An 18,206-nucleotide genomic window follows, 5' to 3' on the forward strand; every position below is an offset into this window, starting at 1 on the left:
ATGTTATATAAACCCCGCCCTCCCCTATCCTACAATGTTAATGTCCCCACAGTTTCCGCGGCCACTGGTCTGGTGTAGTAATGAACTAACAAGTTACTTATACACTTACACCACACCATCTTAATCGTAAGTGAAAGTGACTGAGCCAAGTAAGTAAACTAATAAGTAAGTAACTATTACTACACTTTCCCAAGTCTTTGTCCACAAACCAAACCAAACCCCAAAGACGACACCAGACAAAACCAAACCACCATTTGAATGGGACGTCAACATATTTGCTTAACGTTCCCGAGAAGGTTGAACCTTTAAAGAGACCTCGTTGGGCTCAAAAGCTATCAAAAATCTCAAGATTTATGACACTTTCAGAATGCGAAATCTATATTTCCATCCCATGTTTCACTTCCGATTCGGAAAGTTCGAACAAGAAAGGATGATGATTTCTCATTAAGAAGCTTTTATTTAATGATGCAGCTCCATTGTTTCACTTCTCTCGCTCTCTCTCGACTTGGTTTGGTATCAGATTGTCCTGTCTCGCCAGGAAGGAGGAGTACCCACTTATTGTAATTAGTAGAGTTTAGCAAAGCAGAAAGTTAAAGATAGAATATTAGCTGGTACATGCATACTTCTGGTCTGGAGTGGAGTGGATCCTTCCAACAATAAACGGTGTCAAACGAACATAAAAAAGTGGCGTTATACAGTCAAATTCAAAATGACACTACATGAAAACTATGTCGTTTATGACAATTGACCTCCTCATCTAGATCAAGAGTTCGTTGGAGGTGAAAATTATTGACGGCGTTGAATTCGTGGTGAAATTTCATTTAAAATGACATCGTATATAAAAATTAAGGTCCTATTGGGCATTTGACCTCACGCCAAGTCACCTTGACCTTGACTGCAGGGACCCCATTTCAAACTCGACCGGGAACTGAAAATTGGAAGCACAATGGCGAAAACTGCGTCTAATTATGTTGAGGCGTTCTGTTGATATTATTCCCACGGACGGACGGACGGACAAAACGATGACATAAAGCGGTTGAAGCCACTTAATAACTTCTTTCCTATGTATTTATTAAGTCTTTGTGGTTGGGTTTGACAAAGCTTCTCACCATTCACCACCATCAGCTTTTACCCATTTAAACGTTTTATGTCGTTTGGGAAAGTTGATAAACATATTAAGAGATCAAACCCTGAAAAGGGGCTGAATGAAACTGAAATTAAGTTGGATTGGAATCAAGAAATATTTAATAAATTCATACGCAAAATCCTTATAAAATTGTATGCGTACGTATAATCAAATCCTAGCCAAGTTTATGGTCACACAAACTAAATTAAGATTTATTACTGACTGTTATATTATTTGCATATCCAACTTACTCACTAAGACCATGCACATCACGTCAGAAAAGTACCCAGCTTAAGTGGATTCGTTCCTTCCTTCTCTCCTGAAAAACAAAGATAGTTGAATAAATCCTTCCAAAATCTGCTGGGATTTGCAACTCGTCACAAGAAATGAGGATCCTTTTCCCTCAAGAATGAAATATGGGGCGATGATGTCCTCGATTATGGTGATCTTTTATTGGATGACAGAATGTGGATCACAGATAAAATCAAATCTTCACTTAACCCCGGAACCAACCAGAGTCATCCCAAGTTTGGTTTTCGGTCTGTCTCCGCCATGATAATAAAATTGCATCGACGACTTACTTCCTTGATATCCTGCTTCCTGCATGAAAATTCAAGCCTGCTCTTTCCCTGTATTTAGATATGGTGTGCATGCAGTGGCCGTGGGGACATCGGGGGACGTTAGCATTGCAGGATAGGGAAGGGAGGGGTTTATATAACATGGGGAGATGATGGGGACACCAAATACCCGTGGGGACATTGTCCCTCATCTGCCCCCATGTTTCTGCGGCCACTGTGCGAGAGAGGTGACAATGAATAAGGTCCTCGCTCTCTTGATGAATGAGAATAATCGGATCAGCTTTATTTTTGTGAGATTCAATTCCATAGGAGGCAAGCAAACCTGGCAGGGTGTTTCGTTTCGTGTGCTTTTGATAAGTATGTGCCATTTTGAGGAAAATACATATTTCTTATTTTTTTCCCGTCTTCTTTTATTCTTTGCCACTTTCCCTGGGTGGGAGAAAGGATGAGTTGAACAAAGTATAATAAGTGGAGAAGCTGGGCTGAGTCAGACAGTGTCGAAGGATATTTTTGTACAATTGTGGTTTATGATGTTTTATGATTCTGGGAGATGGTACGTATGTATGAATGTACGTACGGCAAAGTTTCCGAGGACGACTTGGGAAAAAAGAAGGAAGCTTGAAAAAAGTGAGCAGTTCAATATGACAGGGACGGGATAACGCAGACATTTGAATAATAAGCATGGAGCGATAAGATGCAACGTGGTGAAAGTAAGGGTGAAAATAGAAAAATATTTTTTTAACGTAGGACTCTACGACTCAACGCTAAACTCCGTTTCACGCTACTTGAGACGACTTGAGTTCATCATAATGAGTTACATTAGCCGAATTATCCGAATTATTTTATTATTTGACACCGGTTATGAAAAATCTGACGAAAGTGGATAATTTAAACGCCAAAATAAAAATAACCGGTGTCAAATAATAAAATAATTCGGCTAATACAACTAAATGTGATGAACTCAAGTAGCGTGAAACGGAGTTTAAATTCGTCAAAATCAGCACATTTCTAATCGTTTCTGGGCTCTGGGAATTTATTTTAAAATTTTGGACTACAAATTTGTAGTCGAAGTTGAATGGCGGTGAGGTTTTTGAGCCAGTTTCAACGAGTTCCAATTTATCTGAGAGCTTGTTAAACTTGAGATCTTCACCTTAAAAAACTGTCAAAATCTGGAGGGCATATTTAAAAAAAAATCGGCTACGACTGCCTTGTAAATTTGCCGTCCAGAATTTTAAACTAAATCCCCAGAGCCGAGAAATAATTAAAAATGCGCTAATTTTGACTATTTTGGCGACGAGTTATCGAGTTAAATTAGGAATTAAGACAAGAAAATCTAGTAACTTGGAGATCAAGTTATACGTTTAAGCTGAGTGAAAGTCAAGCTTTCAAATTTTCATGAAACACAATTTATAAAAAATTACTATTATACGCAAAATATTATTTGTGACGCACTACTTGCACGATACGATATATGAATGTAGTTACATTTTTTATCAGAAAAGTCGTCCTCGCCGTCGCCCTTCGCACCACCACGGAGCGGTGCAACAGTAAACGTAACAGTGACGGTGAAAGTATAAGTTGTCTTCTGTCGGTAATAGAATCTTCATAGTTTTTTAGTTTCAGGGAGCGAGTTGACTTGTTCCGAAAATTTGCATGGAGTGCGATGGATTTGAGGCCAGAAGCCGTTGCGAGGGATGAAATATGTGTGACCATTATGTAAGTTGGGGAACAATTTCCAAGCGTAAATATGGCGTTGGGCCCACCATATTTGCATAAATATGTCTTTTCGGCATCCATCAAAGTGATGAAATGGTCCTAAGTTCCAATTTGCATTTTCCCTTCCCTTTCCGCATCAACGACATTTAAGCATTTTTCATCCTCCAACTTCTTCCTGGCTGGGCCCTCGGTTTATAACGTATAAATATAAGCTATACTTATATTTGGCTGGCCAAAATCCGATATCGGAGAAGCAGTGGCCGCGGAAGCTGTGGGAACATCTGGGGACATTAGCATTGTAGGATAGGGGAGGGAGGGGTTTATATAACATGGACGGATGATGGGGACATCAAATAACCGTGGGGACATTGTCCCTCGGTCCCCACCCTTCCGCGGCCAATGCGGAGAAGAGACCACTCCATTCAGCTACGAACAAGTTTTCCAAATTTAAAATTTTGATTTTTATCTTGTAACTTTTGACAATGCGTCGAACCCGAGATTATCTTGACCATTGTGCAAGCAATAAAAAAACAGTTTTATCAATTTAACCGCAACCACAGCGAGACGGAGAGATTCACTTTTTAACAAAATATTATTGTATCTCGAGTTGATTTATTGCATGCATAGATTTGTCCCGCATAATAAAATGAAATCCAATATTTGTCATTTTATTCACAAGAAGGAGCACTGAATGTCGTAATAAATGCAGTTTGTGACCGAAAGGGGTGCCACCCCCATAATTTGTTTATTGACAGGATTTCTCGGAGAAAGCGGGGAACATTTCAATATTCCCCTCAAAAAAGACATCCGATATTCATTTCCTTGATTTTTTCCCAACTAGCGAAAGCATAATGACAAAAAAATGCAAGTACAATAATAAATTGTAATAAACACAAATAAATGACAACCAAACCCGCACATTAGACTTTGTCCGCGTCAAAAATTATGTGCAATAAAGTGAGTCAAAATCTATATCATTCAAAATTATGTACATATCCCACTCCAAGGAAAATAACATGGATAATCCAGCAATGTATTCTATATATCCTAGCTTTTTGAATTGTATGCATGTTTCGTCGAGTGGAATTAATAAATGCCCGCAACAAGAGAGACGTTCCGTATTCTTTTTGAAAATTCATATTCTTTCCATCCTAAAAAAGGGCAGAATCTGCTCCATTCCAACTTTGTAATTGTGTGTATACGGATCCACTGCGACATAAAAGTCTAACAGGGAGCAGAACAACCCATAAAAATCATTCATTCTATGTATGTACATGGATCCGTAGAAAAAATCAGAATATTTTCCAACTTGCCGTCTTGTCTTGCATAATGTTGAATGCATAATCATGAGAAATATGGGCCGCAGTAAAGCCGAGATTTACGAGCGGAGCTTAATTTGAAAGAAAATCAGTTTATTTGCTGTTATTGTAATTCGGGAAGTGATAAGAAGACTAAAGAAGAAGTGCTGAATCGACTACTACTTGAACAGACTAGTCCCTCTTGTCTTGTCAGTGGCCGCGGAAGCGTGGGGACAGAGGGACGTTGTTTGATGTCCCCATCATCCGCCCATGTTATATAAACCCCTCCCTTCCCCATCCTATTATACATATGTCCCCACGACTTCCGCGGTCACTGTGTCCTGTTACTAACTAAACATAAATAAAGTTATCACAAAAGAAATGTCTCTTATGGCGGCGATGAATCATAGTTTAATTCCGAATTCTTCTGCAACCCGTTCTAAAATACGTAAAGAGTTTAATAAGTAAGAAAATGCAGATAATAATTATGTCGCGCTATATGTCAAGCACTTACCTTCGCAGAATATCATTTTGTTGTCATGCAGTATTTTACAAAGTGAATCCACAGTTGCTTTAGACCCATTTGTGGAGATCCAACTTAAAATAATTTTTCTGAAAAGTTGTGAGGAGTTAATTACTCCCGTTAAGCGTTGCGTGCTTAAGTCATCTATTTCCCTTTGATTGACTCCGAGATGACTACCCAACAAGGACCAATCTAATGCATGATCCTTCATCAAGATGGCGACTAAACGGTCCACATCAGGCGTCGGGGGTTGTTCTGATTCCTGTGTGTCACCTTTTGTAAAATATGTCTGAACTTTCTCTCGAATTTCTTGATGCACTGGTTCTGCACAGATGATATTAATGGCATCGGCCTTTTGTTTCTTTGACCTTGAAATATTAATTTGAATTCTGAATGACTAGTATTATTGACATTCGTAAATAGATAATACCGTGCATGCAACAGCGTCAGAAGCCCTTCTGAAGTTTTGGATACTGCAAGTTCGTTGGGCTGGAAGATGTTTGAACTCACAAATATTGCATTTAACCGTGAAACTTCCGTTATTGTTAATCTGTCTTGTAGCAAACTCCAGATTTCACGTAATACGATTGAAGCGTCTACTTCAAATTTTTCAAAATCGAATTTTGGCATTGTAACTGTTTTACAAAGCTTCCAGATTTACAGTAGCTTGTCCTCCGAATCACTTTTTGGTTGGTCAACGTTCTTCAGGCAACGTTTATATATGTGCCAACACGTATGTATTGATTTTAGAGAGATAAGTAAGCACAGGTCATCCATACCTCAACAGTATTGCCGGAGGATACATATCTGCAACCAACCGTTGTAAAGCATTTTTGTTTATTATTGATTATTGACATTGGTCAACTCTACGTAAAATATTTGCTTATTTATGTAAACTAAGATTTATAAGTATGTTTAAATAATCCCCAGTTTTTTTGGGTGGTTATCTCATCCGATATCCGACGATAAGCGTGTTCAATCCATGTACACATATTGAATTCAATTCAATCATAAGCATGTTATATATTCAGTTCTTTTGTGTGTGACTCAACATATTTATACATAAACCAACGTTCATGAACCTACACAATCTGATAGTATGTACATACATCCAGCAAATAGAATAATACACTCGAATAAATGATGGCGAGAAATACGAGGATGCGAATACGACGAATATGCGTCGTTCGTACAACGGAATTATAGCGGAGGACGCATACATACATATAACCGTAATAAAAGTTGAAATAATAAAATTTTACGATTTCATCATACCGACAAACTATCGTCTGCACAATTACTGAGAGAAAGAGGAAAGTCGTCATAATTTTATTTTCAGACAGAAGGACGGTAAATCTCTGGAATGAAATGAAAGATGTGACATGGACGGCGAGATGGAGTAAAGGGGAAAGAAATGCGATGAGATGATGATCATATCCTCCATGGCCTGTCGTCTTCGTGTGTATTCTTCTCTTGTCGAGTGTTTGGTTACTTTTTCTCAAAGCAAATCTTTAGGGCTTGCTTTGCTTGGTTGGCAGCAGCGTCGTCGTCGTCATATAATAATTCGTCAGACATAATTCGAAGAATACGGTCGGCAAGAGGGCGAGAAGACGGGACGCAGAAAATAAGAGAGTAAGTGTGATGATCACGGCACTTTCGGCTTGGTCTTATTTTACCAGGACGGGTCACAGAGACGCAAAGACAGATATTCCTTGGATGCAGTGGCCGCGGAAGGTGTGGGGACATTAACATTGTGGGATAGGGGAGGGAGGGGTTTATATAACATGGGGAGATGATGGGGACATCGTGGGGGCATTATCCCTCTGTCCCCACCCTTCCGCGGCCACTGCTTCGATACGAGGACATAAGGGAGACGGAACAAGTCCCCAAAGTGTCCTTGTCATTTACTGCCACCTATTTTAACTAGAAACTTGCATTGTATCTCGCTGAATTTGATTAAATTATGTATGCGACGCGATACTGGATTTGTTTCTTCACAACTTGTCACTTATGTATTTATTTCACTTATCAAAATGATAACCACTCACTAATTGAAAGTTGATCCGTTCCACTTCTTATTTCTTTCTATGCTCCTGCTTCTCCAAATCGATATGAATCTAACATGTCATCATTCCCTCCGAAACTATACCCTCATCCCGTCAGCCGACATTAAATCTGTACGAGTTGAGTGATAAACTGCACGTGTAAAAGAAGTTGACATTGCATTTCCATAAAATGTTTTACTCTGCTCGAGCCCAGTCCTTCAACTCTTTCACTCAATTTGCGATTGGTTCACGAATATGCCAAATATGCCACTCATAACTTGGGCGAAACCATTATCAGCAAAGTTGCCACTTTTTACAACTGCACTAAATTCAAATTACTTTTCACCACCAGTTCTTCTTCCCGTTGTTTTAGTGTGATTGCTGTGCGAGAGAGAAAGTGAAGTGAAGACATCCGTTCACTTGTCTGGTCGGAGAAGAAATTCGAGAAAAGCATATAGCCCGAAACCAGTCAGTCAGAAATGATGAATTTTCCCAGTGAATAGTTCGTCTGTCGGGTGCGGGAGTGATTTGTTGATGGAATTTCACTTTCTGGTGAAAACAACTTGTCGCCCAAGTCTTAACCAAATAATAAATCAGAAACAAATACCGATCACATAATGTCAGATTGACATTTAAATCAAATTGAGGTAAAATTCTAATTGAGATCTACTTCAAGTTTATAATTTGTTTGCAAAGATTCTAAAACAATGGATGAAGTATGTCAAACAAATACCGATCACGTTTACATCATTTAAAAGTTCAGATTGACATTTAAATCAAATTAAATTTGATAAATATCTCCTTCAAGTTTATAATTTATTCTAAAAATGCATGCTAAATTATGCATTTTTTCTGGTACAAACAACGAATTAGTGATTAAATCTACGTAACTGATTTGCATTATTTTTGATATATTGACAGCAAATGACTCGCCGACAGATAAATATTCAAACCTGCGAGTCAGCTCGTCGGTCTGTCAGTGAAAATGTAAACATTATGAATAAGCGATCATTTATCAATCTCGTTTCGTCACTCTTTGAAGATCCTATCATTCATTTCCAGTAAAGTTCGTGTATGCGTACATATAAAGTCAAAGTGCGGGGATAGAGTTGGGTAACGTAGCACTTTGCAGTTGCACACTCATCTGATCCGTATCATTTCATTACATTATCATTTGCAGAGTCAAAGAGTTCTTTCTCTGCTTTTAAATTTAATGATGCTAATGTGTGCATACAGTCAAAAGTGTGGTCCATATAGTACTAACTACGCTAGTGATAAAAATACTGAAGAAGAAACTCTACCCCCTGTGGTGAGAATTATATATAGGAGAAAAATGGGGGAAATCGAGATTTCTGGTGAAATGTAATGATAGAGAAAGTTATCCTTGTACTGAGGGCTTCTGGAAAGGAGTCCAGATTTAGATCGAGTTGAGAAGCATCATGACCGAGGAGAAGGCGATGGCTGGATGGATGGATGACAAATAGATTAATTGGACAGACCCACTCTGGGGACAAAGTCGAGATTGATTGTCGCCTAAATCGCAGCTGCCTCTCGCTCTCACTCAATTATCTCGCGGCTTGCTTACACATACAAGACGATCATTTCTGGGTTATTTGATCAACAACAACATGATCGAATCCGTGTAGAAATACGATGCACTACCTGCTAATACTACCTTATCGAATTGTGTCTCTTTCTTACACAAGGACAAAAAAATTGGATTGAGTGAATGAACTGCGTCTCTGTCTGTGGGGAATCCGATATGCCTCCAGTCGTCTCAAAAGAAGGAGGAGTATCATTTCAGGTCAGCAATGCAGTGTTATCTCATCTCATCTCGCACCTAGTCCATATTGGGTTATATAATCTTAAAAAAATACGGTGAAACAAGAGTTGCAATATGAATTAGTGTGGTACGTACATACTGACAACAATTGTAGTCATAGTTCGTCACATTTTGGCACAAACAACAGGAAAAGCTTCAACATCAAGGGAAACCATAATTCACTGTATCAATTACCGCACGAAGAAAGAAACACGTTCAACTTGTCAACATTAATTATTGTAACATTCATTCAATCCATATCCATGCTGTTCTTTCCTCTATACGTTCTCCAGACGTGAATTAATACACAAAAGCATAGATAACGGCAAGAATTCTGTTATACGCACAAAAAAACCTGATACAAAAAGTGTAGCACTTTCAGCCAGTGAACTGGGTGAACTTTGTTGAAACGCTAAATGATTAAACTCTCAGCTTTCCCCGTGTAGAATTTCTCTAACCTTCGTCTTCTTTCTCCAGAAATGTGTTCGCCTTCTCCCCGCTCAGATTAGTCATAGTTTATTACTCTCACTTTTCTGTTTGTTTGGAACCAAGCCTTGTTTGTTACAAATGGACGAGGAGGACGACCGCAAGTCGGTCTAGGTCTGGTACTACTCTCATTGCATTGGTTATTAGCTGGCTGGCTGGATAGTAGTGTAAGTAGTCGTGGTGGTGGTCAGTGACCGCGGAAGGGTGGGGACATTAACATTATCGGATAGGGGAGGGAGGGGTTTACATAACATGGGCAGATGATGGGGACATCGAATATCTAACCGTGGGGACATTGTCCCTCTGTCCCCACGACTTCCGCGGTCACTGGTGATGCTGGTGGTGGAAGTAAAAGTAAGTGGAATTTGTTATCAGATGTTGGAGAGGAAGCAGATTTGCAGACGTTGACTTATTTCAAAGTGGATCCAGCTTTCTCCTCCACCTCGGCCCCATAATATGTTCCCCTTCTGCTCTCGAGATAATATTTCCCACTTAGTTTTACTTATTATTATTATTTCTTTGTGGTTTCCGTCCTCTTATTTCTTCTCCCAGCGAGGCAATGACAATGATACGATAGCATCTCTCATAGAACTGCATGCACACAGTAAACGACGAACGGGGGTGGAATGGAATTATGTTATGACGCTAAACAACCACCACTGCACTTTTTCACAGGGTAATAATGGAATTGCTCTATTAAACGGTCAAAATATTAAAGGAGGAGAGAGGAAGACCCACGCGTTTATTAAATGTACAATAATTGGGACAGGGTTCCTAAAATTATGCAAACCCGGGTAGAAATCACTGTGAAGAATTCTGCAATAATCGACAAAAGCTGGATATTCTGCATATTTTTTTTACATAATCCTGCAGAAAATTTCTATTGGCTTTGTTTTGCAGAACAGAACCTGCACAAATCGCTCTGCATAAAGATCAATATTTTTCTGCGGAAAATTAGGCCAAATTTCTGCAGGAAAACCGTTCAAATTTTTACTCGGGAATCGTATTTTGTTAATGATGAAATGCACAATTTCCAAAACTTTCACCGTTCCATGGTCAATCTCAAACTTTGTACTAAAACCAGGATGAAAATTTACTCTACATAAATTGATCATCTTTACCATGCGTATATGTATGCACGCTGTTCGTAAGTGCTACAAATTGCAACCCCACCACAAACAAGATGGGAATGAATTGAATTGAATGAGTAAGTAGGAAGGAGGAAGGAAGGAAGGAAAGAAAGAAATCTGTCCACGGAGAGGTTGCTTGGTTGGCAGACGTGGTGGCGGAATTGGTGATGATCATCATCATAATCATGACAATCAAGTCATTTCATTTATGTATTCTTCTCTCCCAAGGCATCCGAGGAGGGAAGGGAAGGAAGAAGGGTCTCCAATTCATTCGATAGAGAGCATCCTCCAGTAACAATAAGTCTGGCATATTCCTCCTCTCTCTTCTTCCTCGGTCTCTGGCAGCAGGATCTGGTTGCTGGTTGGCACTGGTCGGGTGGAGGATGACAGTGGCCATAAATAGAGACCGTACATCATATCGAGATGTAATCATGTGAAGAGGCTGGTTGCAGCATTACTGGAAAAATCTGTTCCGAGAAAAACTCATATTTTGAAATTGAGATTGCTTATCTCGCCCAAACTTTTTGTACCGTTCCATATTCTTAACTGTCACGTTAAGGGTAAATTGTGACTCACTCACCCACCAAGCTGAAGCTAAAGGTCTATATGTTACTAGGCAAATACGCTCGTGTCATCCTTTCCGTGGGCCTTTCAATCTCAACTATTACGTAGTTTTTTAGTCGGTGTGGAGGCAACTGCGAAGTTGTTTTGGTACCCCCGCTTGCGTAATTAAGTTAAAACTGTAGTGTTAAAAAAGGACGAATTAATTTGAAAATGAGAGAAAAAAGAAACAGTTTTCTGCCACCCTACAAAAAAGGAAGACATTTCAAAAGTCAAAATATCTACAAAAATGCATACGTTAGCAGATTTACACGCGTTGAATCAAACTGTTACTGTTATTGTGTGGTTTATGTCAGACTTTCTCCACATTTTAGTTTGCATGGAAAAAATGGTAGGGACAAGGACAACTCCAAACTTTTGGCTGTATCATCATCCATATTCGTATGCATAACTTACAAAACAAAGAAATATGAATTTGCGCCATAAATCTGAACAAGGTGGAAGAAAACGAAGCATTTTTCATACAAATAATAATTCAGGTGGTGGATCCTATTTAAATTTTCTTTCATATGTTAACAGAAGGAAGGAAGGTGGTGATAAATTAGCCCAGTGAAAGCATTATGTAAGCAAAATTAATTCTGTAACAAGTCGACATTGTTTCTCCACCGCATCCGTATTTTGTCTCGTGTATCCCCGCATTTAATGAATTCCGCTTCCTTCCTTTCGTACATAGTTCGACTTCCTCAAGAATTGCATTAAAAGGTTGGAAAGCAGCGTAATTTTGTGGAAGAACAAGAAGGGTTGCGGACGAGGGGACAAGGACAAGTCGAGTTGGAGAAAGATAAAGGAAACGGTTTAGATATGCAAATAGTGTGGCACAATCTGACCCTAAAACCAACCAACTTGAATGGTGAATGGACCAGAATTTCTTAATGAGAATGTTCTTCTAACAGAACCACGACTCTGACCAATTTGAGAATGTAGTTGTATTTTGGAAGGTGAATGAGGGCTGATTTATTTCATGCTTTTTTAAAGGGAAAATTTAAGTGTACACCTGAAAAAAGAGCATAATTCTCAAATTTTATTACGAATGTATGTATGTATGATGTGTGTATGCTGCTAAAAAATGAAGCACAGACGTCGCATATTTCAATCATAACGATTATTATTCCCATTTTATTATAATGCTCAACAACTTTCACAAGAATTGCAACTTAGCACAATTTAAAGTTTTTTGACTTCTGTTCTAATTAAAATTAATGGAGTTGAGACGATATGGGTTTTGGGGGAGAGTGAAAGTCTGAAAAGATGATACAATCAGCAATATTGCGTCATTTCCTTCTTCTCCTTCTTGGTCAGGGTTGTATATGTACCAAGATCTCCAGAAGAAGGCCCATACCGACCGTGACAATAACCATTGTTCGCGACATAAATACTACTCGAATGGACCCAGCAGCTCGGGATGTTGTAGGCTAATCCGTAATTTAAATCCAAAGTCGTCCTCGCCTTATCATCTGCTTATCTTTTCTTATCAGACTTAACCTAAGAGTTGAAGTGTTAAAGCTTAACTTTCTATATTTCTCTTTGGGTCTATATATTTCCTTATATACGACGATTGAAGTTCCTCCAGCCTGGCGAAATATTGCTGTTGCCATTGCCGTAACATTATTGCAATGAACTTTCTCTCTTGGCTTTTGCCCTTCTTGACTGGAACGAATGGGGTGGACAGATATTCGTAATACTTATGAATGAATGCATACTTACTAACTGCTGCTGCCTCCCTAGCTTATCGGCACCTTATCTGGCTAAGAATTAATAAAGTTACAGCTTGTAAACTTGGGGTCGAATTGCTGTACTGTGTCGGCTACTTATGTTAATTCGAGACGTGCCGAATTTCTTAAAGAGTTGACTTTCTCTTTCTCTCTCAAGTGGGAATATTAACACAGATTTACTTTGGTTTGTTGGGACTGGGGGAACTCTAAGATTTGAGAATGGGATCAGAGAAAATCAGTCAATTTAAATTTTAATGGGGCATTTACGCGACTAATTTGCTACTACATCCGGCCCCACTATTACTGCTTTTACTACCAAAACTACTTTCTCCTGTGCCTTGATTAGCTGCATTTGCCGTCGTGGAAAGTAGCGCCGCTGCTGCCGCGGCCGCTTCGTCGACGCGATCTTGATGCGCCGTCATGTGGCGGGTCAAATGGTGACGTTCTCTGAAACTTTCATGACACACGGGACACTTGAGTTTCTCCTCCCTTTGCTTCTTGAGGGGGTCGAAGGTGTCTCGTTTGTGGTGGGAACGCATGTGATACACGAGATCAGACGTCATTCTGAAGCCAATGTTACATTTCGCACAGACATTTTGGGCCGGAAGGGTCAACGCGGTGAGGGACGGAGGCAGCAGGGTGGTCACATTGTTGGGCGAATGTTGATTAGATGGCATATTTCCTGTGGGAGAAAACTGTGGTGGGATGATCAAATTGGGGTATGGATAACCGGGGTAAATGTCGGAAAAGTGGTGGTGCCGGATTTTTTGTTGGTTTACGAGTGATTGATTGGTAGGACTGGAGGAGGACGAGGATAAATTGTGGTTGTTGTGTTGATTATTATGATGATGGAATGAGCCCTCAGATTTGTCCACCTTTGATGAGAAATGAATTCCCGAGTGGGATCCGTGTTGCTGTTGGAGCTGATTCTGCTGACCGTTGGCGTTGTTGTGATGATTGGAATTGGGGCTGAGACTGCTCGGTTGGGACGACTGACCTCCTCCCATGGGGACATGGACGGGCAGCAATCCGGGGAATTTTGACATGGACATGTTCCCAATGTGGGGAAAGAGGGCGAACGTGGAGACCAAGTGGGGTGGGAGGATGAACTCGTTAAAGTCGCCGGGATGGGGGTGTTGATGGTGGTGGGGATGAGGGGGCATGTGGTGGTGGGGGTGTTGCGCGTGTGGGTGGGCCAGTTGACCTTGCCCACCTTGCAGAGAGTTTGTCGGTATTAGCGTGGAAAATTGGAGATTCTCCTTGATTTTGAGGGAGTCTTGAGTATGATTTATGTCAATTGTTCGCTTGGAAATGGACTCGAAACGTATTTCTTCTTTGACAGGGGTATTCTTTTGGTAAGCGTTTTTCGCAGATTTACCTTTCACTTTTCCGTTATTATTTGTGGAACGAGCAGCATTACGACTTGGAGTGGTAGTACTGGTGGTGGTGGTGTTACTACTTGTCGCAATTCCTTGTTGGGGACGATGGTGCATTTTTCCGACGTGATTTTGATGATTGTTGTAATGACTTTGACTCAAAGAGAGGAGAACGCGAGACCGGTGGTACTGGGTGGAGGAATTACTTTGATGGTGATGATGTCGCTTGTTAGAATGATGATTAGTTATCGATGACGTTGGGATGATGGGTGTCACGTCTTCCACGTCAGCATCGCTGAGTGACCCGTTCGTCATAACGTCCACATCCATCTCGACGGATGTGTCGGAAGAGTAGTCGTGATGATTGTTGGCATGATTGCGACTTAGATTGTACGGAGATTCTCGTTTGTAGTCCGGCTCTGGGGAAGAAGTTGACCTAATTGTTTGCCCAGAAAGTGATGAACCGAGTCCTCCTTTAAGCACGTGGCTGCCGTAGTGGTGCTTATTGTTGTTGCTCTCTTTATCCGACTCTCCGTTATTGTTGGATTCACTCTGCCCCGTTAAAAATGCAATGTCAAAAGTTCTCTTTTTCCTCCCAGTTTCTTGACTTGCGTCACTTTGCGGTGATTTGTGGCTCGGGCTGCAGGTTTGTTCGTCTTGTTTGCACATTGTCGAAGTACAACCGGATGCTGATAAGGACGTCATTTTAGAAGAAAAAGAAAATGTCAAAAACTTATGTCTGTCACGTAACACTTTCGTAAAAAGTTTTCACGACTAACGTGTCATTTGAGACGTACACTGTTCAATTGCGACTGATTTCGTTTTTCACTGGAAATGACAGATTGCACTCGGTTCACAGAGACAAAGAGGGGATTCCCGTGAATCAAATTAGAAATAAACAGAGTCAGATCACATATGTGATAAGTTTGTAGCTCGTTTAAACACAACGGAGTTAGAGATCCTGTTATAGACTGAGAATAATGAGAGCGGACAGATCAGGGGTCCACACGCAATAAGGTCCACTACTCCTTTACGATGTGAATGAATTGGAAGGGATGGCCCTTAAAAGAGCTCACCATTGTGCGTAAAAGTCCCCACCACCGTTGCAACAAGTCCTACAGTAGTAGAGATCGGACTGCTTTTAATCAATGCAATGCAGTGATGATGATGATGATGAATCCCAAAGTAAATGAATGAATGACAAGCAAGCAGATGTTCTCGGGGTCCCTTATGTATCCGCTTTATTATTATTCTCGGTCAAAATAATACCACACCGCACATTGAGTCAGCAAGAAGTGAGTACTTCGGGGTGGACTTGTACAATCCAACTGGGAGAGGAACAGGCAGGTTCTGTCTTTTTAACCCGGTTTCTGTTCTGGATGAGAGTGAGACTACTACCCGGGTATCCTCCTGCTCACTCACTCACTCACTCGAGAGTCAAGCTTACGTAGATAGAACGTCCACATTATTGCTGGGAGCACATTGAAGATTGTCGTGGTGGTAGATGGGCAGATTGTTGTTGGGATGGATGGGCATTGAAACCAAATACCCACTCCAGCCAGTCACCCGGGTAGCGAGCAGTTGGAATCTTGAGGGTTTTACGAAGAGGGTGACATTTACCCCACGGAATAAATATGTATTCATCATCCCCGTGTTGTGCTAAACGTTCTTGCCAAACTACATGCGTGATATGCGATCCACTTGACTATGTATCGGGCAGTGTATCATTTTTCATTTTATTCGTACATAAAAAAGTACATGGATTAAAAATATGTGTAGCAAAACTAAGTTTTTTAAAATTTCCCTACCTCTTGAGTTGGGTCAAAATTTCCGGATTTGATATTGAAATAATTTTTGAGTATTTCCTGAATATTTTTCATGTTGTCTCCGGAAATTTTGACCCAATTCAAGAAAGTTAAGGAAATTTTAGAAACGTGGGTTTGTTAATTTGCTAACTGCCTATTATTTGCATGATTTTTATCCAGATTAGAAATTAAGGGACATGAAATTGTGAAACAAAGCCTTCCAAAAGTAGGACCAAGCAATAATGCATACATAAATCTTTTCGCCAAACGTGAAACCCCAATCTGGTCGGTGCTCATCAGCGAGATTAAGGCCGGTTTCATCCTCCTCCCATTGTGCAATACTTGTCCATATGGCCAGGAGTAGTGGCACAGTAGGAACTGATGGTTTTCGAACAGAGGGAAAGTATTTACGTATATAAAGTGTAAGTGGATTTCCTTGTTCCCTCAATCTGCTCCTGCGACTTATTATTTACAATACACACACGTCCATCATTTCATATGGGGCAGAGCAGCAGAGTTACTTATGAAAATGAAATTCATTATGCATTGTTATTTAAAAGTTTTTTTTTGCTTACACAAGCAGAACGGAAAATTTGTGAACAACGAAAATGGTGGCGTTAATGCAATTGAAATTATGTATTATTAAAATGTTGCATTTTTATTAGTAAATTTACTATTCGACCTACTATTGATCAAAAAGCTTGCAAAACTGTAACAAAATAATTTTGGACGTCCAAACTATCCAAAAGCGTCCAACATTGGAAAATGGGGCAAAATGTTACAAGTTCTTTACTGACGAGTTCTTGTAAATCTATGCATTTATGTATTATGTAATCTAATCTCCCATTCATTTTGAGAATTTTGGTGTGTGGTACCACGAAATTTGGATTTTTCTGTTGTAACATGTTTTGTTATGAGAAATCAAGAAATTTTCTAAACCATGCCGTTTTACACACCCAAAATTAGCAGGATTGCATATGTAACGCCAATGGATTATCGCAGTAATGAAGAACTTATAATATTTTGCCTCATTTTCTATTTTGGAAACTTGGACGTCCAAAACTGGTTAAAACCGGTATTGGAAAATGGTTAAAACCACAGCGAAACCCTGATTTTCACATTGATCTGTAAACATATTTATTTATATGTATTTCGGGTAAAATCGTATTTGTATGGGTCAAAATCGACAGAATTTTTAGGTTTCGTCCATTTGGCATGGGAGGAAAAAAATGAAAATATTGCTTTTGGAATACCCATTTCCAACCTCATTGGATCATTTCATCCCTGGCGATTGGATTAGCTTTACTCTTACTTCCAGTAGAATGAGTACATTTCCTTAATTTTTATGTGATACGGTTTGACTGGAAGGGAAGGAATTGATACGGTCGGCAGGACATGGTAGCAGCAGCAGAAATATATATATTTATATGCTTTGATTCATATTAAAATCATACATTTTGCTTCGTTGGTTGGTTTTATGTTGGTTTTAAGATTCATCACATATCCGTCAACTCTCTCCGTCTATACACATAATTTGATTTAGACTAATCGATTCCGACACTCGATCTGATGTTCCTCTCAGAACGATCCATTTATTTAGGAACGAATCGTTACTTTTAACGGATGGATATTATTTAATGCTTGTAAGTTCTTCCACCCTTCAAGCTGGAGATTTGCATGAAACTAATGGAACATATTTTGAATATGAGTACTGTATCAAATTTTGAGGTTCTCTTGTTACAAGAGAACGCATCTACTTTTTAATGGATTTAGTTGCATTTTTTAAAAATACTGATAAAGTAGGGTTGTTCGTTATATACCTAAATTTTTAACTGACTGGTATCACACGTCTACGAAACATATCTCGTTTAATCCGAACTGCCGAGATTCAAACTCTGACTGAACCAATTTCATAATTATGCTGGCTAAAATGCGAGATAATTTAATTGTGCTCACATGAAAAAGAGG

The 18,206-nt window shown here is 39.7% G+C and overlaps 1 protein-coding gene across 1 annotated transcript; it reads right to left on the minus strand.

Annotated features, from left to right (window-relative positions):
- Positions 1–4,811: 4,811 nt before the first annotated feature.
- Positions 4,812–5,969, minus strand: LOC110858792. The gene is made up of 3 exons (XM_022107678.2): positions 5,672–5,969; positions 5,233–5,609; positions 4,812–5,157 (listed from the first exon to the last, which is right to left on the minus strand). The coding sequence occupies exons 1-3, from the start codon at positions 5,869–5,871 to the stop codon at positions 5,123–5,125; spliced, it is 612 nt and encodes a 203-aa protein (XP_021963370.1). The 5' UTR covers positions 5,872–5,969; the 3' UTR covers positions 4,812–5,122.
- Between the last annotated feature and the right edge of the window lie 12,237 nt (positions 5,970–18,206).

Source organism: Folsomia candida, unplaced genomic scaffold (assembly GCF_002217175.1).
Source record: "Folsomia candida strain VU population unplaced genomic scaffold, ASM221717v1 Fcan01_Sc022, whole genome shotgun sequence".
NCBI classification, from domain to species: domain Eukaryota; kingdom Metazoa; phylum Arthropoda; class Collembola; order Entomobryomorpha; family Isotomidae; genus Folsomia; species Folsomia candida.